The sequence below is a fragment of the Puntigrus tetrazona genome, chromosome 1, assembly GCF_018831695.1.
Source record: "Puntigrus tetrazona isolate hp1 chromosome 1, ASM1883169v1, whole genome shotgun sequence".
Taxonomy (NCBI): Eukaryota; Metazoa; Chordata; class Actinopteri; order Cypriniformes; family Cyprinidae; genus Puntigrus; species Puntigrus tetrazona.
The window spans coordinates 19,340,833-19,361,749 of record NC_056699.1 but is presented as its reverse complement, the minus strand read 5'-3'; the positions used below and the strand labels follow the sequence as shown (position 1 = coordinate 19,361,749).

General features: G+C 37.5%; 1 protein-coding gene across 13 annotated transcripts in view; it reads right to left on the bottom strand.

The window, feature by feature from the left end:
- The window catches only part of tenm3 (teneurin transmembrane protein 3), a 243,630-nt gene that overhangs the window by 72,973 nt on the left and 149,740 nt on the right, over positions 1 to 20,917 (bottom strand). For all 13 annotated transcript variants that reach the window (XM_043229546.1, XM_043229727.1, XM_043229793.1 and 10 more), the window contains 2 exons: positions 13,932 to 14,170; positions 3,341 to 3,463 (listed from right to left, as the gene is read on the bottom strand). In XM_043229546.1, the coding sequence (XP_043085481.1) occupies positions 3,341 to 3,463; positions 13,932 to 14,170 (362 nt within the window). The remainder of the gene's footprint in view (positions 1 to 3,340; positions 3,464 to 13,931; positions 14,171 to 20,917) is intronic.

Below are 20,917 nucleotides of genomic sequence, written 5' to 3'. Positions count from 1 at the left end.
CTGCAATTTATAGCCAATTGATAAAAGCACGTCCAATTTCTTAACTCTGCTGATGACAAATAGACATTATAGAGACTGAAAATGCCTTACAGCTGATGCATAAATGTCCTGATCTAATGCTACATCACTGCAAACGTGGACACGTCCATCACCTCAAGAACAAACACATTACTGTAAGAAGCATCATCATAATGGCCTTCAAACATATGGCCATCCATCTTCACAGCATGTGTGTGTGTCCCTTTGCGAGTGTCTGAGTGCTTGAATTAGTACTTAAGTGAGGGAGACCTTGTGGGAATACACCTGCCGGTGGGTGGGAGAAAACGATAGCGGCTGTTTCTCAGAGGTTATTTATTTCTGATTGTATTTGTTATTTAGCATGTGCTGTTAATCATAACGCCTTACACTGTGTTGACAAACTAAAAGCATCTCTTGCATTTTAATGTGAGCCGTTCTCTTAATCTGACACAACTCTTCTCTGCCCACAGTGAAATCTCATAGGTTCCTGGAAAAAAGCTCAGCGGTATATAGAGTGTATATTAGCAGAGTTGATTCTGGTATTTTTTCCATTTGGATTTAAAAAAAAGGCTTTATAAAAAAAGAGCAAAAAAGACAGTTATATTTAACTGCGTACTTAATGGCTTTAATGAGGCAAAGAAGTAATCATTGTGAATGACAAATCTAATTCAAAATGATGGTGAAATATAAAATATATGTTATTGGTTATATTTAAAGAAACAATTATTTTAGTTTATTGCAAAAAATGCATTTATAAATTGACATATTTTGCACTCTCTCTACAACATCATCAATGAAGTTTTTCACAAATTCTGTTAAACACGTTTATTTGAACAAAATTGTTGAAATAATGTAAACAGATGACTTATATATGACTTAGTCTACAATCAAGAAATAACCTTGGAGCTCACAACAGGTCAGTCTTTAAAGGTTTATAAGGTAGTGTTAAAAATCACTTTCCCTTTAGAGAAAATGAATAGAGTTTTCTACTGGAACCCAACTGCTGCTCTATTTAACATTTATAATATTTAAAAACATTTTAAAATATGCAAACGCACCAGCAAAGGTAGACAGAATGCCTCCAGGTACTGTGCCACTTGACTATGGAGATTAAAAATTGAACAAATATTTAAATCATTATTTTTTTGTTTACTTTTTCATGTTATATTTCTAATTCAAATGAAACCAACCACCTGGAGACTGGACCCTATGGTCTGTGTGTTACGAGTGTGTGACTGTAGTGCAGACAGACATGGCAGGCATGTATCAGTGAATATATTTGGTAAGTAAGCGTTTTTCTTCGTGTGATGTATGTACTGTGGATCAGTGGCAATGTTTGGGGCTGATAGCTGTATTTACTCGCACCATTTTATCACATCAGGTGTTCAGGAAACCTTACAGCTTACAGGAGTGAATTGAATACTGTCTGTATGAACGAGTAACTGAAGTCAGCCCCCTGTTCTATTCTCACAGCGGTAACCATAGTGACAGTCAATATCAAAGACTTCTATAACACCAGCATGTTTTTTTTTTTTTTTTTTACAATTGACATTGTGATATTTAATAAACAAGTGAAAATGCAAATTCATCTGTGAATTATTAATTAACCAACAACGACTTTCAATTTTTTACAGAGCGATGGATGCAGCATCTTGGTCATGACCAGCCCACAAAACTGATGGGAGATGATCTGGAGAAAGACAATGACTGGATCCAAAACATCTATGATTTCTTGAAAAAACATGGAAATGGAAAAAAGCAACATCCACTTGAGAAAGAAAAGTAAACAGAAAACAAAACTTGCATATGAAAGTAATTTTTTCAATGATTATAATTTTTTTTTTAATTAACAAAAGTTTGTTTAAAACAAAAAGAAATATCTGCCAACGGGAAAAGAAAATGTAACTTAATTTAAAGGAAAACAAGTTTATATTTTGTCCCCCCGGTGGAAAATATTTTCCTATATTTTAATAATAAACTTTAATTTTGATAAATGTATCAGAAAACACGATTTAATATTTTATTTCGCTTTGGCTCAAGTAAATATATTTTGATATAAAGTAATTTGAAGTCAGCATAAAATGAAATCTAGTTCTTTCTTTACTTTCTACGGTTAATTACTCATCAATGTATGTTTATTAAAAAAAATACTATTTTCAAAAATTCTTTATTCATATATTCCTCTTATACCAGCACCTGTTCATCAAAATCCATTTAACAATCAATGCACAAAACCAGTGCAGTGCGCGCTCTAAACAAGACAAATATACTGTTTAAGAAATGGGCTTTTTTCAGTGGGACTAATAGCAGTCACACAGCAAAGTTTTACAGGACCCACTCTTCAAATGCATGTATGAATGCATGAAAGTTGAAGTCTGTTGGTAGTACCATTTATAACCGACCTGAGCATGAACGGAACTGAATTTTAAACTGTAAAACATGACTGACAGCCATTTCTGCTGCTGTTTGAGCGTGTCCAATATGTGTTTCTGAGTGCATGTGAAAATGGCACTCCATTTCACTGGTCAGTAGGTTTGTGTGGCAGCTAATATTAGGGACATAGTGAATCCCGCTTTCGAGAGAGAAAAAGATAAAGAAAGAGAGATTCTGGGTAGAATGCCAGGGCATTTCACAAATCTCACAACTTGGCTTCATGCTCTGAAAGCCCAGACAATCTCAAGAAGCCATTTATTGTGCATTCTGCACACACGCAGCCCTCTCATATTCACCCATTATAACCCTCTCTTCTTTGAACTCAATATTGTCACCTAAATGTGTTTTTTGGCTCATCTTCCTGATTCCCAGACTGTTCCCGGACGTGTCTGCAACAGCCGTGACAGCCGGCACATCAAAGCAGCAGTCCTGATACTGTAAGACTAGTGTCTAAATGCTGAGGAATGTAAGCCTGTTGCTCTTGCAAACACAGAGGTTTATACTCATCACAGATCACGGAAACACACATCCCATTGCCAGGAAAGATGGCATGGTGCAAAGAAAATGCTTTTGGAGTGTGTGATTTCCACTTGTGTGTGGGAGTGTTTGTGGCTAAGGGGGGGGACGGGAGTGTGTGGGGGTGTTTGTTTAGCTCAAGTTATGTTTATTTAAGGGAGTGTGGGTCTTCATGGCGGAGGGTCCTAGAGGTGTAGTTGTGTAGGAGTGAGTCTGTTTGGTAATTTTCTCTAGCCTATTACTGTGTGTGTGTTCTCCAGTCTGTTTACTAAATGCAAATGTGTTTTGTGCTAGAGAAGGGGCTTGAACAGATTGTGCCTGTGCCATATTATGCATCCGTGCGTGAGCGGGTGCGTGTGTGTTTGACCCTTACTGTTCTCAGTAGACAGGGCAGTAACTGCGTTGGTTGCTGTGGCATCAGATTTGACCTGGCCGTTCTCAAAAGCATAGCCCTCAGTCTCCTGCAGCTGCCAATTCAATCCAAAGAGATGCATGGCTGTAGAGAGAGAGACACAAGAGAGAGAAATGATCACTTACAAATAAAGGAACAATAGATTTAGAGGCAGTGAAAACACTGTGATATAATCAATATAAAACAAAGTGGATTTCTAGAATAATGTTGATGTGGCTTTAAAACCCCTATGACTTTCTGGTTTCTGGACATGACTTGGGACGTTCCTTCAATGTCTAGGGGATCTTTAAATTGTCCATCAATATGATTTCATGATTTATTAATGCAGCCCTAAATTGTTGGGATTATATTAACACTTAAAATATCAGCAAAAGTAATGGTGATATTCATGGAATATTGTAGTGTTTGTTGTTGATTTATCTATGCACATCGTTACTTTTTAAACTCATGTGCCCTCGTACTCTTTAATCAAAACTGTTAATGTCCCCGGCCCCTCACAACAACATCTCTTCCTTGATGTGTACACAGGCGCAGGGCAATAAAACTGTCTTACGACCAGACAAGTTTCAATCCCTCTCCTCCAGCAACTTGTCAATCACATGAAACGATCGTATAAATTAGCAAACGGCAGTGAACTAACAATCCAATCAGTTCCTGATGGACAAAATGTTTTTTTTTTTCTTCTTGTTCCAGAAGCTGTTTAACTTGGAAATAAGTTGCAATAGTGAAGAAAACTGTCAATCAGTGTTAGGGGTAATGTATTACAAGTAATGAGTTACATAATCTGTTTTTCTTTTTACTAACTATTAAATTAACCTATCACTGCAATTTTATAGAGTAACACGATATTTTAATGCATTAATTTAAGTAACTTTCCCAAAAAATGGTTGCAATTATTGATTCATGGTGAACTTGAAGATATATTCCAATAGACATTATCCAAAACTATTCAGTTGTATTTACGCCCCAATAATGTTCATTTAAAAGAAAAAAGAACAAAAACATCTAAATGTCCTGTATTGATTTGTTTATGCATTAATTCACTTTTTAAACAGACATTGTTGGGTGTTGAGAGAGAATACCAATTCATTCCTCAAAGCTCAAGCTTTCATGTTAAAATAGCACTAAAATGCTGTACTAGTTTCAGCTGATGAATTTGGTATTAGTGACAGGAAAGACTGTGTGGCTGTGCTGTGGATTAATATGTTTAGACAGCTGCTTTGCCTGTCTCATTTAACTTGTTCCTGAAATGTCTGAATGTTCTTCTCAAAGTGGGCTTGGAATTCAAGAGTTTAAAAATCACACTTGCCCTGTATATTTGTAACTTGAGGTTCAGTTCAGGTGTGGATATAGACACGACCGGCTACATTTCAGAGTAGGTTTGCCAACAAATTCTGCAAAAAAACCCTGTGGGTAGCATGACAACCTGGGTGAATCAGCACCCATTTGAGCATGTTTTGTTTCCCTGGTGATGCCTCTAAAGCACATGCTTGGAAAGGTCATACAGGATAGAGCACAATCTGTAGGATTCTGTAGGAACTAAGCCATCACGAGGTCTCATCCTTATATGGGGAACCAGTTGGCTGTAAACTGAGAGGAAGCACAGTGAAATGTCAAGGGGTCGCAAAAAAACTGCTCAAACATACTTGTAATGGAGGAAAAGGTAGGTTATTCGTTTTGCAGACGCTGAGAAAAACACTGCAGCGATTTGCGGAGACCTTCTCCACTTCAATCTTAACCCTACCTGGATCGAACCCGTAACATTTATATTGTCATCCCAGAACCAGTTCAGTTAAAGTTATAGTTCACCCAAAATTTAAGATTCTGTCATCATTTATGTAGTTCAAAACAGAATAAAGATGTTTTGAAGTACACTGCTTTTTTATGAAGCAAATGCGCAGTGAACAAGACCTGTTAAGTCTCTAAAGAAAACAAAAATCAATCTTGTATATCTCATTTACAGATTATGTATAGCATATAGTGACTTCATTTCAGCCTGTTTCTCACACAAACCTATAGTATTAGCTTAAGGAGATTATCATATATGCTTTTCTGATACACATTTTGTCCTATTTAGAGCTTTATCTCTTTTTGCATACTGTATAGCAAGAAAATGCTATTTTATGTTCAGCATAAGACAATTTATACAAGTTTAAATCAACATGAGGTTGAAAAAACATCTTTACATGTTTAGCTGAACAATTACTTTAACTACAATGCTATTTAAAGCCTTAATCTAGTTGTAATTGTGATGTCCCTGTGATTTGTGATATCATTAGTTAGTTTCACATTAGTATGAGAATCTCATAGGACACACTGTATATGTATGTGTGTGTGGTAGCTGTGCTGAGGTGGGCTGCTCTGAGGGGACAGGCTGATCCTCTCTCTGAGTAACAGCAGTGTTAGCTGCAGACGTTGGCTCTAATAAAGGTAATTTAGACCTGCCAACAACCCCCACTGGGTCTCTTCATGCCCCCAGAGCACACACACAACCTCCCCACATAAATCATTCTCTTTCTCTCTGTGCTGGTGTGTTTGTGTGTTTACTTGTGTGTGTAAAGTTTCTTATGTGTGCTTGTTATCTGGAACTGTGGGCTTTGCCGTTATTCCTGAAAAGCATAGATAAAGCGTTGTAAACTTATACAGCAAAAGCGCTCCAGCGAGCATTAATGAGAAGGATAAAGACATAGAAGAGTTGATGTACAACAGAGTTTCATTAAAGTATTTGAGCAGTAATTGGCTTATAAAATTCCTTAAGCTCACCCTCCAAAGTCTTGCCATATCTTTCTATCTGGTCTCACTCTTTCTCTCTCATTAAATTAGATACCCGCTGGGCCGGCCCGTTCATGGAGCAGCCGATGTCCAGCACTGTGACCTTAGCCGAAGCAGGGGGTTATGGGAGAGTGGGCGGTATTGACTTCTCCGGCAGAAAGACGACCACCCCCTGCTGATCTGATCGAGCCGCTCGCCGACACACTTTTGAGCAGGCTGCTCCATTAACTTTCGCCATCGTAAATGAGGAATAAATATGGAAGTGCAAAGTTTTTCACCTCTGTATCGGATTCTTATTGTCCATGAAATGGTTTCCTGATGGTCAGTTGCATTCACTTGTTGCAAAATCTGAAAGCGAAACTAATGTGGATGAATAAACAATCTTAAAGGGATGATAGTGGATGGGCACGCTTGGATCTTAGAGCCGCAGGGCGTTCGGGAGCGATCATGCCTGTGTATGGAACACATCCAGGCTATTAGAATACAAATGTGCCAAGTGAAAAATAAAAAAGCGTCTAGTTCTCTCAGCTGACAAAGAATGTAAATTGGCTGTTAGGTTTTTCCTCATTTCCTTTCCCTCGGTTGTCTCGCGAGTGCTAAAACAGCTAAAGGTGGGCGAGATCATGGGAGGTGGATCGCTTTGTTGATGAGCTCTGGGAACAGAAAGCGATGAATGATAAAGCAGGCTTCAGAGAAGACCAATTCTACATGGTGTGAGTGGAGAAAGAGAAAGAGAGAAAGAGAGAGAGAGAGAAAGAGGGCAATGGAGGGAAACACAAAGCCTGATCAGTTTGGAAGTGGGCCGCTACTGCCTCAGGTGTGTGAGTACATGAATGAATAAGAGAGCAAGGAGGAAGAGAGAGTTTTCACCAGGGCAGGGTTCACATGCAGAGTGGTAAGAATTACAGTTGAACTCAATGCAAGGCAACGTATACGAGGCAGTTATGTAACCAGTGGGACTCGCAATGCTATCGAGGACCCAGCGACGCTTCATCTTAAAATACAGCTCCATATTTCTCACTCTGTGTCACTTATGATCATTAGCAAGAGGATGAGGAAACTGGCTTTCTGTGAGTCAACGAGAAACTATTTTCAGAATTAGTGGGAGAAAAACAACAGCAAGCAACACCAAGAGAACCTAAAAAAAAAGTAAACCGTTGCATTCAACTGCGAGAGAAATACGCCAATGAATAAAAAAGACTTTCTGCAGCAATAAATCAAGGGCGAAACCAAATGTCCTTCCATCCCTCAGGGTGTTGTGTTGAGAGGAGAGCCGCTGACAGCCTGTCCCCTGAGCATTTCCAAATCACCCACACAAATTACCTCAACTCTCACCATCCTTATTTACAATCATCAACCACTTTTTGCAAGACACCAAAGCTGCAGTTTTCTATGCTTGTTTATGAAGAAAAAATGATTATGTGCATTCAGAAATTTCATCAATGCCAATCAACACTTGCTTTTTTGAATGCAGGGTGAACAAGGTATGCAACAGATTAAAAAAAATGACTCAGGCTATTAATTATTCTAAAATCATTTAGCAAAAACATAAGTGGGAGGACAAAGCAGCTCGCTAAACTGTGAAAATAAGAGTGCACTGTGGAAAGACCGAGTTAGTATTTTCTCTAGAGTGTCACTACTCATTCAAGGAGACATAGACCGAATGAAAAACTCAGCCTGGCTCTGCCTAAATGTAAAATGCTTTTTGGAGGTGAGAAAAGCTGTGAAGTATTTATGAACAGCTTCTCCATCTTTTAAAACAGGACTGAGGAAGTCTTGGCATGCCACACTTCCTCTGGCTGGTGTTTTGTCCACTGGGGCTCTTTTATGAGTTTTTCCAGCTTTTGGCCTCAGTGTTCAGAACGTGTAGAGGCCATCAGCACTCTGCTCAGAAGATGCAACTTTTTCACCATGGGCACCACAAAAAGGGAATAGCTGAGGAAGGGTGGATACATTTCTTGGTTGTGAAGATATGCTTGCTCATGAACGTACAAATAGTTAAAAAAAAATTCTGCCTTTCTGGTAAATAAATACATAAATTAATCTAACAAGACAATTATTCTGAAGAACAGTAATAAAAGAGAAACTTATGAAGAAGTATGAAAACTATCGGAAAGGCCTATGATTTTTCCATTAGGCCTTGTGAAGAACTCTGATTTCAAGAGGCTCAGGGAGCAGTTAAGTGAGTAAAAAAATCTGGTCTCAGGCCCATTCAGTTAACCTGTCGTTCTAGTGAGATTTTAGTGGCGGTTAGAGGAGTCTCTCGACATGTTTGAGGCATCTGGGTGAACTTCTATCCAGTATTAAAGCCATCCTCAGAGGATGTGGTATTGATCGAGCGTTCATGAAAAATCTCTACGTGGCTATGTTACCCCTGTTGAACAAGGACAGCGGGAGAGAAACCTGATTTTTCCGTCCGCTGTCTGTCTTGTTGTGTGGGTGTGGGCTTAGCAGAGATGGCTGGGGTCTGACACACCAGATGGGACTGACAGAGAAGAGGCTCTGGGTTTTCTTAGTAGCTGGAAGAGCTGCTGACGCTTAGTGAGCGAGGCATTGTTTGCTGTGTGAAACCAAAGAGGAGGATATGTTCTCCATCTGCAATGCTGACAGTGTGAGACACTGTGAGACCAAGACACAGTGAACTCATTTTATTCAAGCTATAAAGCATTCTTGTGTATAATTAAAGACACATCTCCCTGAAGAAGAAGAATCAATTCATCAGTTTTTACAGTTTACAGTGAAAGTTCTGTTTACTTCATAATGTGTTAAATGACATAATGTCATTAAAGACTAGCTTGACATTACAATCAAACTGTCAAACATTACAGTTTTCTCTTTTTTTCTTTTTACACATTACACATAATTTCATATTATGATTATACATTTATGTGATAATCCTCATTAAATGTGTGTGATACACAGTAAAACTATTATAATAGTTTGAAACAGAACAGAATCCAATATTAGAACATAGTTGAACATTCAAATCTTATCTTTAATAATGTTTCATGTAACATTTCCTTAATGCAAAAGATACATACAAAATGCTAAAAATGCATGTTCCCTACATAACAAAGAACCATTAAAAGACCATTAAAAATAATAATACTAAAAATGGATGTTTTAAAGTTTCAGACAAAAATCTGGAAAAAAAGAACCAAAAACTATAATATAGTCTTATAGTAATATATATATATAACAAAAAGAAAGAAAAAAAAACAGCTCTAAATCTAAGTTGAGTAAGGCCAATAATACAGCTCATTTTGTCATACTGTGATGTGTGTTTCCAATATTAAATCACACTGTAAAAAAGCATAATTTCGGTATCCTCCAGCAAAAACTCTGGTCTATGTTTAAAAGCAGAGATAACAGTTAATTCCTGCGATTTAAGGATTGTCAAACTCTTTAAGTAGGTCTAACTTATTATTAACCTAAACTTTATTAATTCTGTGCGGTAATTTGGGAGGAACAGAAGTCATTTAGTAAATGAAAACTCATTTGGTAAATCTATCGGCAAGCTCATTTGTGGAAACATCTTGAACAGGAAGAAAAAGTGCTGTAACAATGTTCCATTGTGTATTCCCATAACATCAGTCGTTTGAAATAACAGGTTTTGGAACGCAAATTCAGAGGGATAATGAGGTCTGATAATGAAAGCTGGGACGGGACAAGAAAAAGCCACAGATAAAAGAAAGTGAGAAGAAATCTGTTTTCGGGCTTGTTAATGTTTGGCCCCTACAGGGCACTGTCATGATTAGCTCTCCATATATTTCCATAATTTCTGTGATGCTCTTGAATGTCCTGCTGTGTGCATCTTCAGGAATCTCAAAATGCAGTAATGATCAGAGCTGCTGAGGGTCTGGCCAGAGACACCCCGCCGCTTGTAAGCAAGACACGCTCTCTTCATAATGACGCTGATAATAACTAACAACTATGTCGTGCTAGGACTTTAAAAAACTGAATTCCAAGAAGTCACATGAAGCATTTCTTCCTGCAAACTTTTTACTTTGCATGAACAGGGCAAATAAGCTGATATTATCTCATAAGGCCAGTGCACATCTTAGAAGACGAAGATGCAGAATGAAAGAAATGGTCATTATGGACCAATTATTTTGAGACCCTGTGTGAAAACTGTAATCTTGCTCTCTTTCAGTCTCTCCAGATGGTTGTGATCTCTGCTCTATTAGCAGCTGTATTGACAAAAGCAGCAGACCTGGCTGTGGAGTGTCAGTAAATAGCTCTCTGGAAGCTGCCGAACTGCCTCGAATACAGTGGAATAATTAACTCTGAAATGGATTTGGCTTCCTCTCTAAAGAGCAAAATTAGCTTTTGTTATTCAGCCACTCTGCTTGCTGATCACACAGAGAACCCAACTGCTTTCTTTAAACCTGTTGAACACGGCTCTAGAGCTGCACAGGCTTTAATACTGTACTTCTCGTCAGTCCCAGTAGTGAAAAATGGAACTACAAATGACTTCTCTCAATGTGACACAAAAGCGGACAATAATGAAAGGCAGCTGACTGAACAAATGCATTCCTATTTGGATGTTAAAGGGACTCACTGATGCTGTCCTCTCATCCCTTTATGACTTTATGATAAAAGAGGGCTGCTGGAGCTCTACAGTACTGAATAGGTTTAGAGCAATATTGCACTGAGAAAGGAAAAGGAGGGCACTTAATTTCCTCTCATTGACTTTGGAGGCCAGTCTTGACGTCATCAATACAAAGAAGTGTGTAGAATTGTGTCTGCCTATGTGTGTTCTCTGTGTCTGTGATCAACCTCTTGAGTGAATTTGACAGTTTCTGCTCATTTTGTCCTTAAATGTATTTGATTAAATCATATGGCATGTTTTACAAATATCATTCACTTACTGTTTTTTTTTTTTTAAAGGACCTGAGCAAACATGATCTAATAATGCATGTGCATTTTATTAACGTCAACAAAGATAACAAATATAATGTTTATTGTCAATTAATACATTTTGTAAAGTGTACTTTTTGTGAAATTAAAATTAATGTAAACTGTTACCAATAGCATATAGTGCAGTAATGATGATCATGCACTTCAATAAATGTTTGTGTGTGTGTATATACATATTTTGCAGAGATTCATAGGTATCTTATCTGTCTAGAAAGCCTATAAAAGTTAGCCTTCCTGTATTTCACAACATTTTAACATGTTATTAAGCTGTCATTTTTTTTTCTTTCCTAACCTAAGTCTCTTAAAACCTCGCACTTCTATACTAAATGGTTCCTAATGGTTTAACACCTATTTCTTCAAATTAATTCGCATTTTCTTCTCCAACTGTTTTTTTCTGACTGTGCTGACCCAATGAACATTTTACTGTCTAATGGTCATGACTTAACTTTGCAATTTCTGTACTGCATTAGTTTTAAATATTTCACATGGGCATTTAATCATTTATCAATTTTCATTCTGAGTCGAATCTCTTTTTTGGGCTCATTTTATCTGTAAAAAAATAACCTGCCTAATAATTCTGCACACCTGAACATAAGGGTTTTTTCCCACTTCTTCTTCATGGACAACAATCTATCACTTATTCGTAAAATGTTCTTGAAAAAAAAAAAAATATAATCAGAACATCAACTTGCATAATAATTATGCACGCACTGCACCGCATATTCAAATTTAAATTGAATGTTTTACAAAAGTACTTATAATGCAGAATTTAAATAATCGTGTTACAAAGGGATTTCAGGATGAAAATAAAAAAACAATATTCTAATAACAAGCTTAAATTACTTTACTTTTTTTAACCAAATATAACAGTCTGAAGTGGACAAATAGAATTTCTGAAGATTAAGCACATCTTCTCCCTCACGATTATAAAAGAACAAAAAAATCTATTTCTATTTGGTATATACCTGCTAGAAAGCCTGTCATACCTCTCTCTCTCCTCCCTTTCTTTCTGTATGTGCTCCCCTTCTCTCTTCAGTAACAGAGCCATTACAAAAATGGCCAGGAGTAAAGAACACACGCATTATAACGGAAAAGTGCAGCGTGAACTGAAGAAAAATAAACAGATATCCGATGCCCGCTGTATCACTGCTCTCCCATGCGGTTCAACAGAACCATCATGCCTTTGAGACAAACCAGCCCACCTCGCAGTGCAAAACAGCATCTCTACAGGCCATTCACAAATCCTCTCATCGGCGTGACATTTGTATGGAATGAGGAAACAACTGGCTCCATTCAGAGAGGAAGCTTAAACAAGGCTGTCTACATTTGGCACACAGTATGTGATAAATACCGAATGAAAGCGAACTTAAATCCATGACGACGCAACAGGAAAATAAGCAAAATGTTAGTCTGTTGATGTGGCCGCATTCTGCTACTATGGCTACAAACGCTACATGGACAACTGTGCAGGTGACTGAGTAAAAGACAGAAATTAGCAGTGGTTTCCATGGCAATATAATTGACAAAGCAGTTGATTTTTAAATAGTACTCCACAGCCATTACAACATTTTGCAGGCTTGCTTGGGGTAACCTGAATGAAATTATAGCTACATAAATTACATAAATATCAAGTGGTAGTAAAAAATCTGAATAAATAAGGCAAAGTGGTTTGGGGGACATGATGCTCTCACTTTATTCAGGAGCTGCAAAGTGGAGATGTGCAAAAATATATGTAATTTGGGTTGCCTAAACTATAAGACTACCACTTAAACGTCTTAAAGGGGTAGTTCATCTTCAAGTGCTGGTCCCAATGGACTTCCATGGTATGAAAAAAACACCATGCAAGTCATTGGGGACCATTGCTTTAAGAAAGCAATAAATTATTATTTAATAATGCAATAATATTATATTCAAATAAAATAAAATAAATATAATTGAACTGAGAATTTTTTTAAGAAAAGAAAATAAATTATTCATATATGCAATATATAATAATATATTAAGAAAAAAACCCAATTATAATTCATTACTTCCAGGTTTCACGATTGCCTTGGCTTATAGGATGCATAGTGTTATGAAATGAAATGAAAACAGAAAGTAGAAATTCTAAGAGTTTTTTTTCACCTTAACAAGTGGTGGTATTTAAAAGAGGAAGATTTTATCTAGCTAAATTAAACTGTCAGAATACTAATAAAAAATCTGAAAAAAACCTTGAATAAAAATATAAAAACTATATGAATATTTATTAATCAAACATCTATACGAGAGAGCAACCCTTCTAGTAATCATAAATTTTTATTTTACTGTAACTCTTCAAGATATTTCATTTCACAAACATTTTTGATTTTGCTCTTTGTTTTTATTTTGGACATGTTTTTTGCAGACTGTTTGCAGACTGTTTTTTTTTTTAATTCTTTAACTTAAACTTTTTTTTTTTTTAAATGTTTAAATATTTTTAAATATTTTGTTTTAAATATTTTTATACCTTCAAATAAACCAAGTGTCTCCTGTGTGAATGGCTAGCATATCCCAATTTTTATTGAAATTCTCTTTAAAATAGCATGAATTTTCCATTTTACTTCAGCATAGTCAATGGCCCTCTACCTTGGCTCAATTTGCCCCTCAGTGAGGACAAATTAGTCCAAGAGATCTCTTTTTTTTTTGGAAAGCCATATTTTTATGGCAAGCAATTTATTTTAGATACAAAGGGATTATACCCAAGAATGCACCACATCCTGAAATTTATGTACGTATTTAAGTTGGACCCATTACTGTCATGTGCTCACTTTAAACACACTATAAGTGAAAACTGTCTCAACACACCCAACTCCCTACTATAAAGCATCAGAGTTTGACTTACCAATGCAGTAACAGAGCAGCACAGAGAGCAGTACGGAGACAGCCATGGCACTGAGGGCCGTGCACCTCCATGAGCAGTACTTAGAGGACTTCTTGAACTTGAAGGCGCTGCGGGAGAGTGTGTTGCGGGGCAGGGGCCGTGTGGGGGGCGAATAGACCGCCCCCGTGGCCATGGTGTAGCCTGGTGTGGCCGTGCTGAACAGAGGAGTGGTGCCGGTGCCTGTTTTAAAGAGAAAGTGCCTGAAAGAAAGAAAAAGAGAGAGACAGAAAGAGAAAAGCGATGAACATTTACTCTCGTTTTAAAAGATACACATTTTTAAAGCATTTTGCATTGAACAGCTTTAGGCAATGGAGATTAATGCCAAGAACTTGTATGATTTGATACAGCTCATAAAAGCTGAACCAGTTTTATTATTTTTACAGCATTTAACAATTGCATCTAAAACTATTCGTTGAAAGCTGGGTATAATAACTCTAAATGAGTTGAAATGAGTAGTTACTGCAGCACAGATTGTTCACAGAGCAGGGCGCAGTACAGGAAGTGAGGCGTGCAGCCCTCCCAAAATGCCCTGCCCTGTCTCCCGCTAAGCTAGTGTCACCCTCTCCTGCTGATTGGCACTTAAAGTATGATTGGCTAACAGAAGCCCTTGGCATGTGGTAATTATGCTGGGCAGATATTACCAGCACATTTATTAAGCCAGCCCTTTCTGTTTGCTTGAACACCACAGTGAAAATCTAGCCCTCTTCACTTTTCAACCTTTACGGAACACATCTCAATCAAAGCCCTAGTGTTTGACTTCCCTTTAGCCTGCTGTGTTTCTTTGCCCAAATGAAAATGGAGAAATGGGAAATGTTGTGTGCGAGTGTGTGTGAGTGTGTGTGAGTGGCACTTTCCACTATAAATCTGGAATCAGTTGATTGGACTTGAGAGTTGGAGGAAAAAGCTTTTTCTAATTAAAAATCACCAATGGTATTGTTTCCTCAGCAGAAGAGGAAAAATTGACTTCATTATTTTTAGCATTTAAAGATCATATTATCCCAGGTGTAGGACTGCAGAGGAAACCAGGACTAGTCGTCTATATCTCAGTAAAAATAAAGATATGAAACAAAAGTCCAAATGCATAAATGTACATTTTCTCTAGCAGTTCGTTGCATGTTGGTTTCAAATACATTTATCGAATTAAATTACAGAATATTTTCTTGTGTAAAGAGAATTTTTAAAATTAAAGTGATTTTTACAACACAATCATACAGTGAAGTTTAGATTTTTTTAAATAATCTTTCTGTTAGAATAATTTACATCAAGATGCCTAATAATAAGTTGCTTTTTAATAGCAACTTCCATTCAGCTCATCCTCATATAATGTCAATGTATTTTGTACGACAATTAAATATCTTTTTAGCCTGTATAATGCATATATAAAGAATTACCTGTGTAAAACAAACCTGAGAAATATAAAAAAGGGTAATCTAACCCCGGTGCACATATTAAAGGTCTAGACATAACCCTCTTCCACCACATGAAATCCCCTCTCTTTGTTGAACAAAACATCGCACAAGCCTGCAGAGCTAAGCAATTCTCTAAAACTGCATGGTTGTCTGTTCGATTGCATTCTTTATGTTGACAGAATGACCCATGAAGACACTGAACAATGGAACAAACAGATGATTCGAGCTGCGATATCAAATAACACTGAGCACTAAATCCAATTAGCGAGACAATTCGACAATGTCTCTGCATTCTAATGCAGCGACAGGGCGAACGAGAGACAAAAAGAGAGAGAGAAAGAAACTGTGCTCTTGTTTTAGTGCAGTAAACAGTTGCTGCCAACTCACTTTTACTCTAACATTATCAATCAACCCAATCAAAGCCAAGATGCTGTGCAAGGCAGTCAGGATTTAATCTAGTAATGCAGGAATATCTATTAAAGAATTAGTCAAATTAAAATAATAAAGGCTGTGTAACTTGATTTATGCAAGTGGTGAATCGATTAGCATATTAGTGGATTTTTATTGCAACTTAATTTAGAGCAATTATTCCTAAACAAGTACCAGTGTCAGAAGTGGCTGCCAATCAAGTGCCTCTTGATAATTTACATTCATTGGCTAACCCAACAAGGGAAGGAAGAGATATAGGATAGGAGGTTGGGCCAGCGAACGACTGCTTTGTCTAAATTCGGTTGGCTCAGTATGGGACTCTGGACATTTGGTTGGCTCAGCGCTGTTTGGGGGGGGGTCTGAGTTGGGCTAGGGGGTCTGGAGATTTAGCACTTTGTTTGGCTCAGTATTGGGCTTGGCATCAGCAGCTGGCACCATGAGAAGACTCAGGAGCACATACCCGTCCCCATAGCCGCCCTCGTGGCACACGGGAGGGAACACATCCATCTCTATTAAGTTGTCATGCCCGTTTTCAAGAACTGCTTGCTTTGCTAATTTTCTACATGAGAAAGACAAACAATTAGAATAAAGGTCGTCAGTGCTTTCTAGCGATGAGACAGTCAAGGTATTTCTAATTATGAGCTTGGCAGCAAATTCCACAGAGAAAGAACTTTCCAGACGGCAGTCAGTCATAGCTAGATGTACACCGAACGAAAGAAAGACCCACACACATGAAAAGACTCATAAAACAAGTATACTGCAGTTTTATGTTCGATGCATCAATCCGTTTTCCTCTAAATGGAAGCACTAACATGCTCTGATATGGAGGAATATTTATTACGGTGAATAGAGCCACAGAATTACTCAAGCACGCTGAATGACTGTAAAGTGTTATTGGTAGGCTCTCTACATCCACTATGAGCTAAGTGTGAGAATATATTAATTACTATACTTCCTCTACAGTGAATAGCATCCTCTGGGCAAGGGATGAGAATCTCTAGAGACTCACATAATCTGAAGCAGTGGTTTTCAATTGGTGGGTCGTGACCCTGAAATGGGCCGCAGATCTGGCCTGATAGAGCTGCAGGCAGCAGGGGAAAGCAATGTTAAAGGTCAAAAATAAAATGCAACTAACCATGTAATTGTGTGTTGTTAGGATGTAAAAATAGGCTCATCAACTTTTATGAGGGAGAAAACTACTTTTCCCATATCTTGTTATCTCGTTGACATCAAAGGCCGTGCATGCAAACATATTCTGCTGTATTTTGATGAAAGCTCATCTGTCTCTTTTTGGAAGCTAGTTAAGCCACCAACATGAACAGCTTGTGTGACAAGACTTCAGCCTCAGAAACCATGAAAAACTACAAGGTAAAGGAAAACATCCAGACTATATTTAAATACTGCTTCACTTGGTTTGTGCTGACCACAATGTGTTTATGCAGTGAGTTATTGGCTGCTGAGACATTTATAAATGAGAAATAATTAAAATATATTTATCAATTTTTCACTTCATTTCACTTCATTCATGCTTATTTATGCATGCTCAACAATTTTTCTGTTGTGCCGATTGAAAAGTAAAACCACTTGGGAAAAACTTCTCTAAAGTCATGGGATAATGTGGAGTCTCTCATTCCTCTCCCCAAATTTTTTTGTGGGTCGAAAACTGATGCATAGATTCCAAAAGTAATTCAGTATAACTTTGCATGTGACCTCTTGGTTTTCCTGCATAACACCACCATGACCTACTCTCTAACCAACTCACCCTTCTGACCTCATAGCAGGAGTTCAATCCTTTACTTCAAGTTTTTATAACAAGTGACTTGCAGATATGTAACTCAATAACACAACTCCACCATATGCTCATCGGGCTTGAATTACACTGACTGGCCTGCTTTTATACAAACCACACAACAGCCTTTAAAATGATTTATATGTAGTTTTAAATTCATTTTTGCCCTACCTTTCAAGACAAATGAATAGAAAAAAGACAAAGACAAACTCTGGGAAATGTAACACTGGAGTCACTTTGTCAGAAAAAAATTTAAATGTTAATTGCATTTTATGATGATTGCTGACACTTTCAATTCACTCTATCCTCACAGTTCATATGGCATTTATAGTCATATAACATTGGATTGCATCAAAGTTAAAAGGATCATAGCAATAAGAACAATTGTGGAGCGGGCTTTAAAATAGTTTTGAATTACTTTCAATGCCGAGATTAGACTCTTACTAAAATGTTAATACGAAGTACATTCATCACCCACTTAAACGAGAGACAATAGAAGACGGGTGATAAAAACCAGAGATAAAATCTCCAGCTGTAGTATCTGTGGACTGACTGGGGCATCTGGTGTTTGGGTAAGACAGGATAACGTTCCTTTGACACAGAAGACAGCGAACAGGGATTTCGGAGCATGAGGGACGGGATAACCATTGTTAATTGATTACAGCAGGCATGACATCAGGCTGGAAATTGCTATGCTAATCCATGTATCTCCTTTCACGTTTGTCATCCTCTGACAAATGCCTTCACAGAAGATTTAGGAAGAGGGAATGCAAAAAAGAAGTGGAAAATAACTTGACAATGTGTATATACGGCGGCGTAATTGAAGATAGTCTACTTAAAAGAGAATACAATTTCTGAAATTTCCAGACGTGGGATTACTATTGAATGCAGTGAATTGTTTGGTGGAAACAACATTTCTACCCTTCTGACAAAGGACTGATGACCTTTAGAATTAATATACATTTCTTTTATATCATTTTTATTCTTCATTTATGCTAACCTGTAACAACCCTGTACATAAAGTGATAAACAATTTCTTTCATAGACTTATAGAAACAAGCCTAAATGATGTTAAAATGTAGGTTTCCACTTCATATCCCAGTATGAGACAGAAAGAACAAATGGGAAAAAAATCATCATAACCTTTATGTGAAGGAAAATGCAAATAGGGGCTATTGTTATTCTCAAGGAGCCCATTTTTTTTTCAGCGCTGCCTGCAGTGTGTTCTTCAGTGAACATTTGCAAGTTATAAAAGTGACAAAGGACAAAGTGTCAGTACTGAATGATCCTAAGTACTTAAATAAGCCTGTACTGAGTGGCATGTCACAGTTGCTGTGTGTTTTGTCTGCGTGGATTGACTCTGTTCCCTGTTCCTAAACTGGTGTTAGAGATCACAGATAAAATAACCAAACATCTAAAGGCTCTTGACAACTGGCTGGGCTTGGCAGGATGGTGTGTGATTGCGCTCTGAATACAATCCGCTATGAGTCACCAGGCTTTCACACTTTTTTTTTTTTTTTTTTTTTTTAATTACAGTAACTCCTATTGATGTTATATTGATGGATGAAGCTTTTCTTTAATGACAATTTGATGCCTGGTTTTGTTTTGAAGCAATAAATCACTGCTCTTTAAAACCACTTTCTAAATACAAAGACAACAAACAAAGTAAAATGTTCATTGGGCACTATCTCAGTTTACATTCTTTTGCCTGAGGAAAGTTTACAGGAGATTTATTTAAGCCTTTAATTACTTTTCCTCCTCATAACAGGCGTACATCTACAGTAAATGAGCTCTTGTAATCAAGCGCAATGAGCACTTCCATCTCTCGAGTGACGGTTAAAGTCGTGAGGTCTATCTTTAGCTTTCTAACCTCTGAGGCGTGACATGGGAGCTGACCTATGAGTCAAAAGTGCTTTGAGATTTACGCGAGGGACTCCTGTGTGCGGATGATGTGCACTTTGCTGGTTATCTTCACATAGAGAGTAGCTTGAAAATAGGGCCTTTTTGATATGTGCGAAAATAAAATAATGTCCACAACAGAGTATGTTGCATGATGCATTATTTTGCCTAGAGCAAGGAGAGAGGTTTCAGAATGTCAAGAGCTTTAGTGTTCTCTCTCATTTCAAGAAAAATACATTACCACTCCATCCCGAGCAGAACATGTATGGTAACATCTTAAGAAGCAAGAATTCACCACGCATTAAACAGCACTAACAGGCTACCAGCAGTAAGATTAAAATAAAAATATAAAATGAAAGCAATGAAATGCTGGAACGTTCTTTGGTCCGGCAGCAGGTTTGCCAGTTGCCTGATTTGTTTTTACATTTGAAATTCTCAGACTCTGAATGTGGAGATCTTGAGTTATTTTAATCAGTTAAGGACCGGCAGGTGTCTCAAGAGGCTTCTCGTCTTTCTCTATTCCCCACTTTAACAGTATCATCAAATAATAATGAGAGTAAAGACAGTAGAGTGAGGTAATTGACTGTACAAAAGCAAGAGTCATGATCGTTTAGGCTCAATTGCCTGTTTAGCAAATTGTTTGCAAATTACAAAAATGTGGAAGCATATGCTCTGACGTGATCTGTATTTCACCACAAGGTTCATGACAATGTCAATAATGGCTTAAAGGTACAGTCAGTAATTGCTGAAACAATGCCACCTGAGCCCCGGGAACCAATCGTTCATGCTTGTAAACACAGGAACACAGTCTTCATTGAAGCATATTGGAAGTGTGTCACTGGAGCAATTTACTATACCTAACAGCCTGTCTCTTAAACAAATTCTGAATTGTTTCTCTAATGAAATTTATGTAAAACAGCCACTAAATAACGCCAAATGATAACTTATTCCAGCGCAAGTAAATTAGCAGGACTGGATTGTGCAATTTTCTCCAAAGGCACATGAAGCCTGATTTTTTATTTTTTTTATTTCTTCAGCCAGCATCTCCTGCCTCAAACAAATCAATGGACTTGTTCGGGAACACATGTTGTGAAGCGTATTTCCACCCTCTGCCAGCACGTTTTCATCCATTTACTAGTGCTGATGTTTTTCATTATTTTCATCTAAACTTTACTGTTGTGCCTGTCGGGAAGCTGGATGTTTTGTTTATTTTAACTCTAAAAGTCAGTCTGTATCATGTAAACAGTTGTTAAGTAAGCTCCATGTCTAACTTGGAACACGGCACCTTTTGAACCAAAGCTGCTATTGCAGACACGCAACAATGTGTGCTTTCGAGCGTAACTGAACGAGTGTGTGTTTTAAGAGTGTTTATCTCAAAAGATGCTCCACTACAATACAGATTTATAAGCATCTGTGAGTGT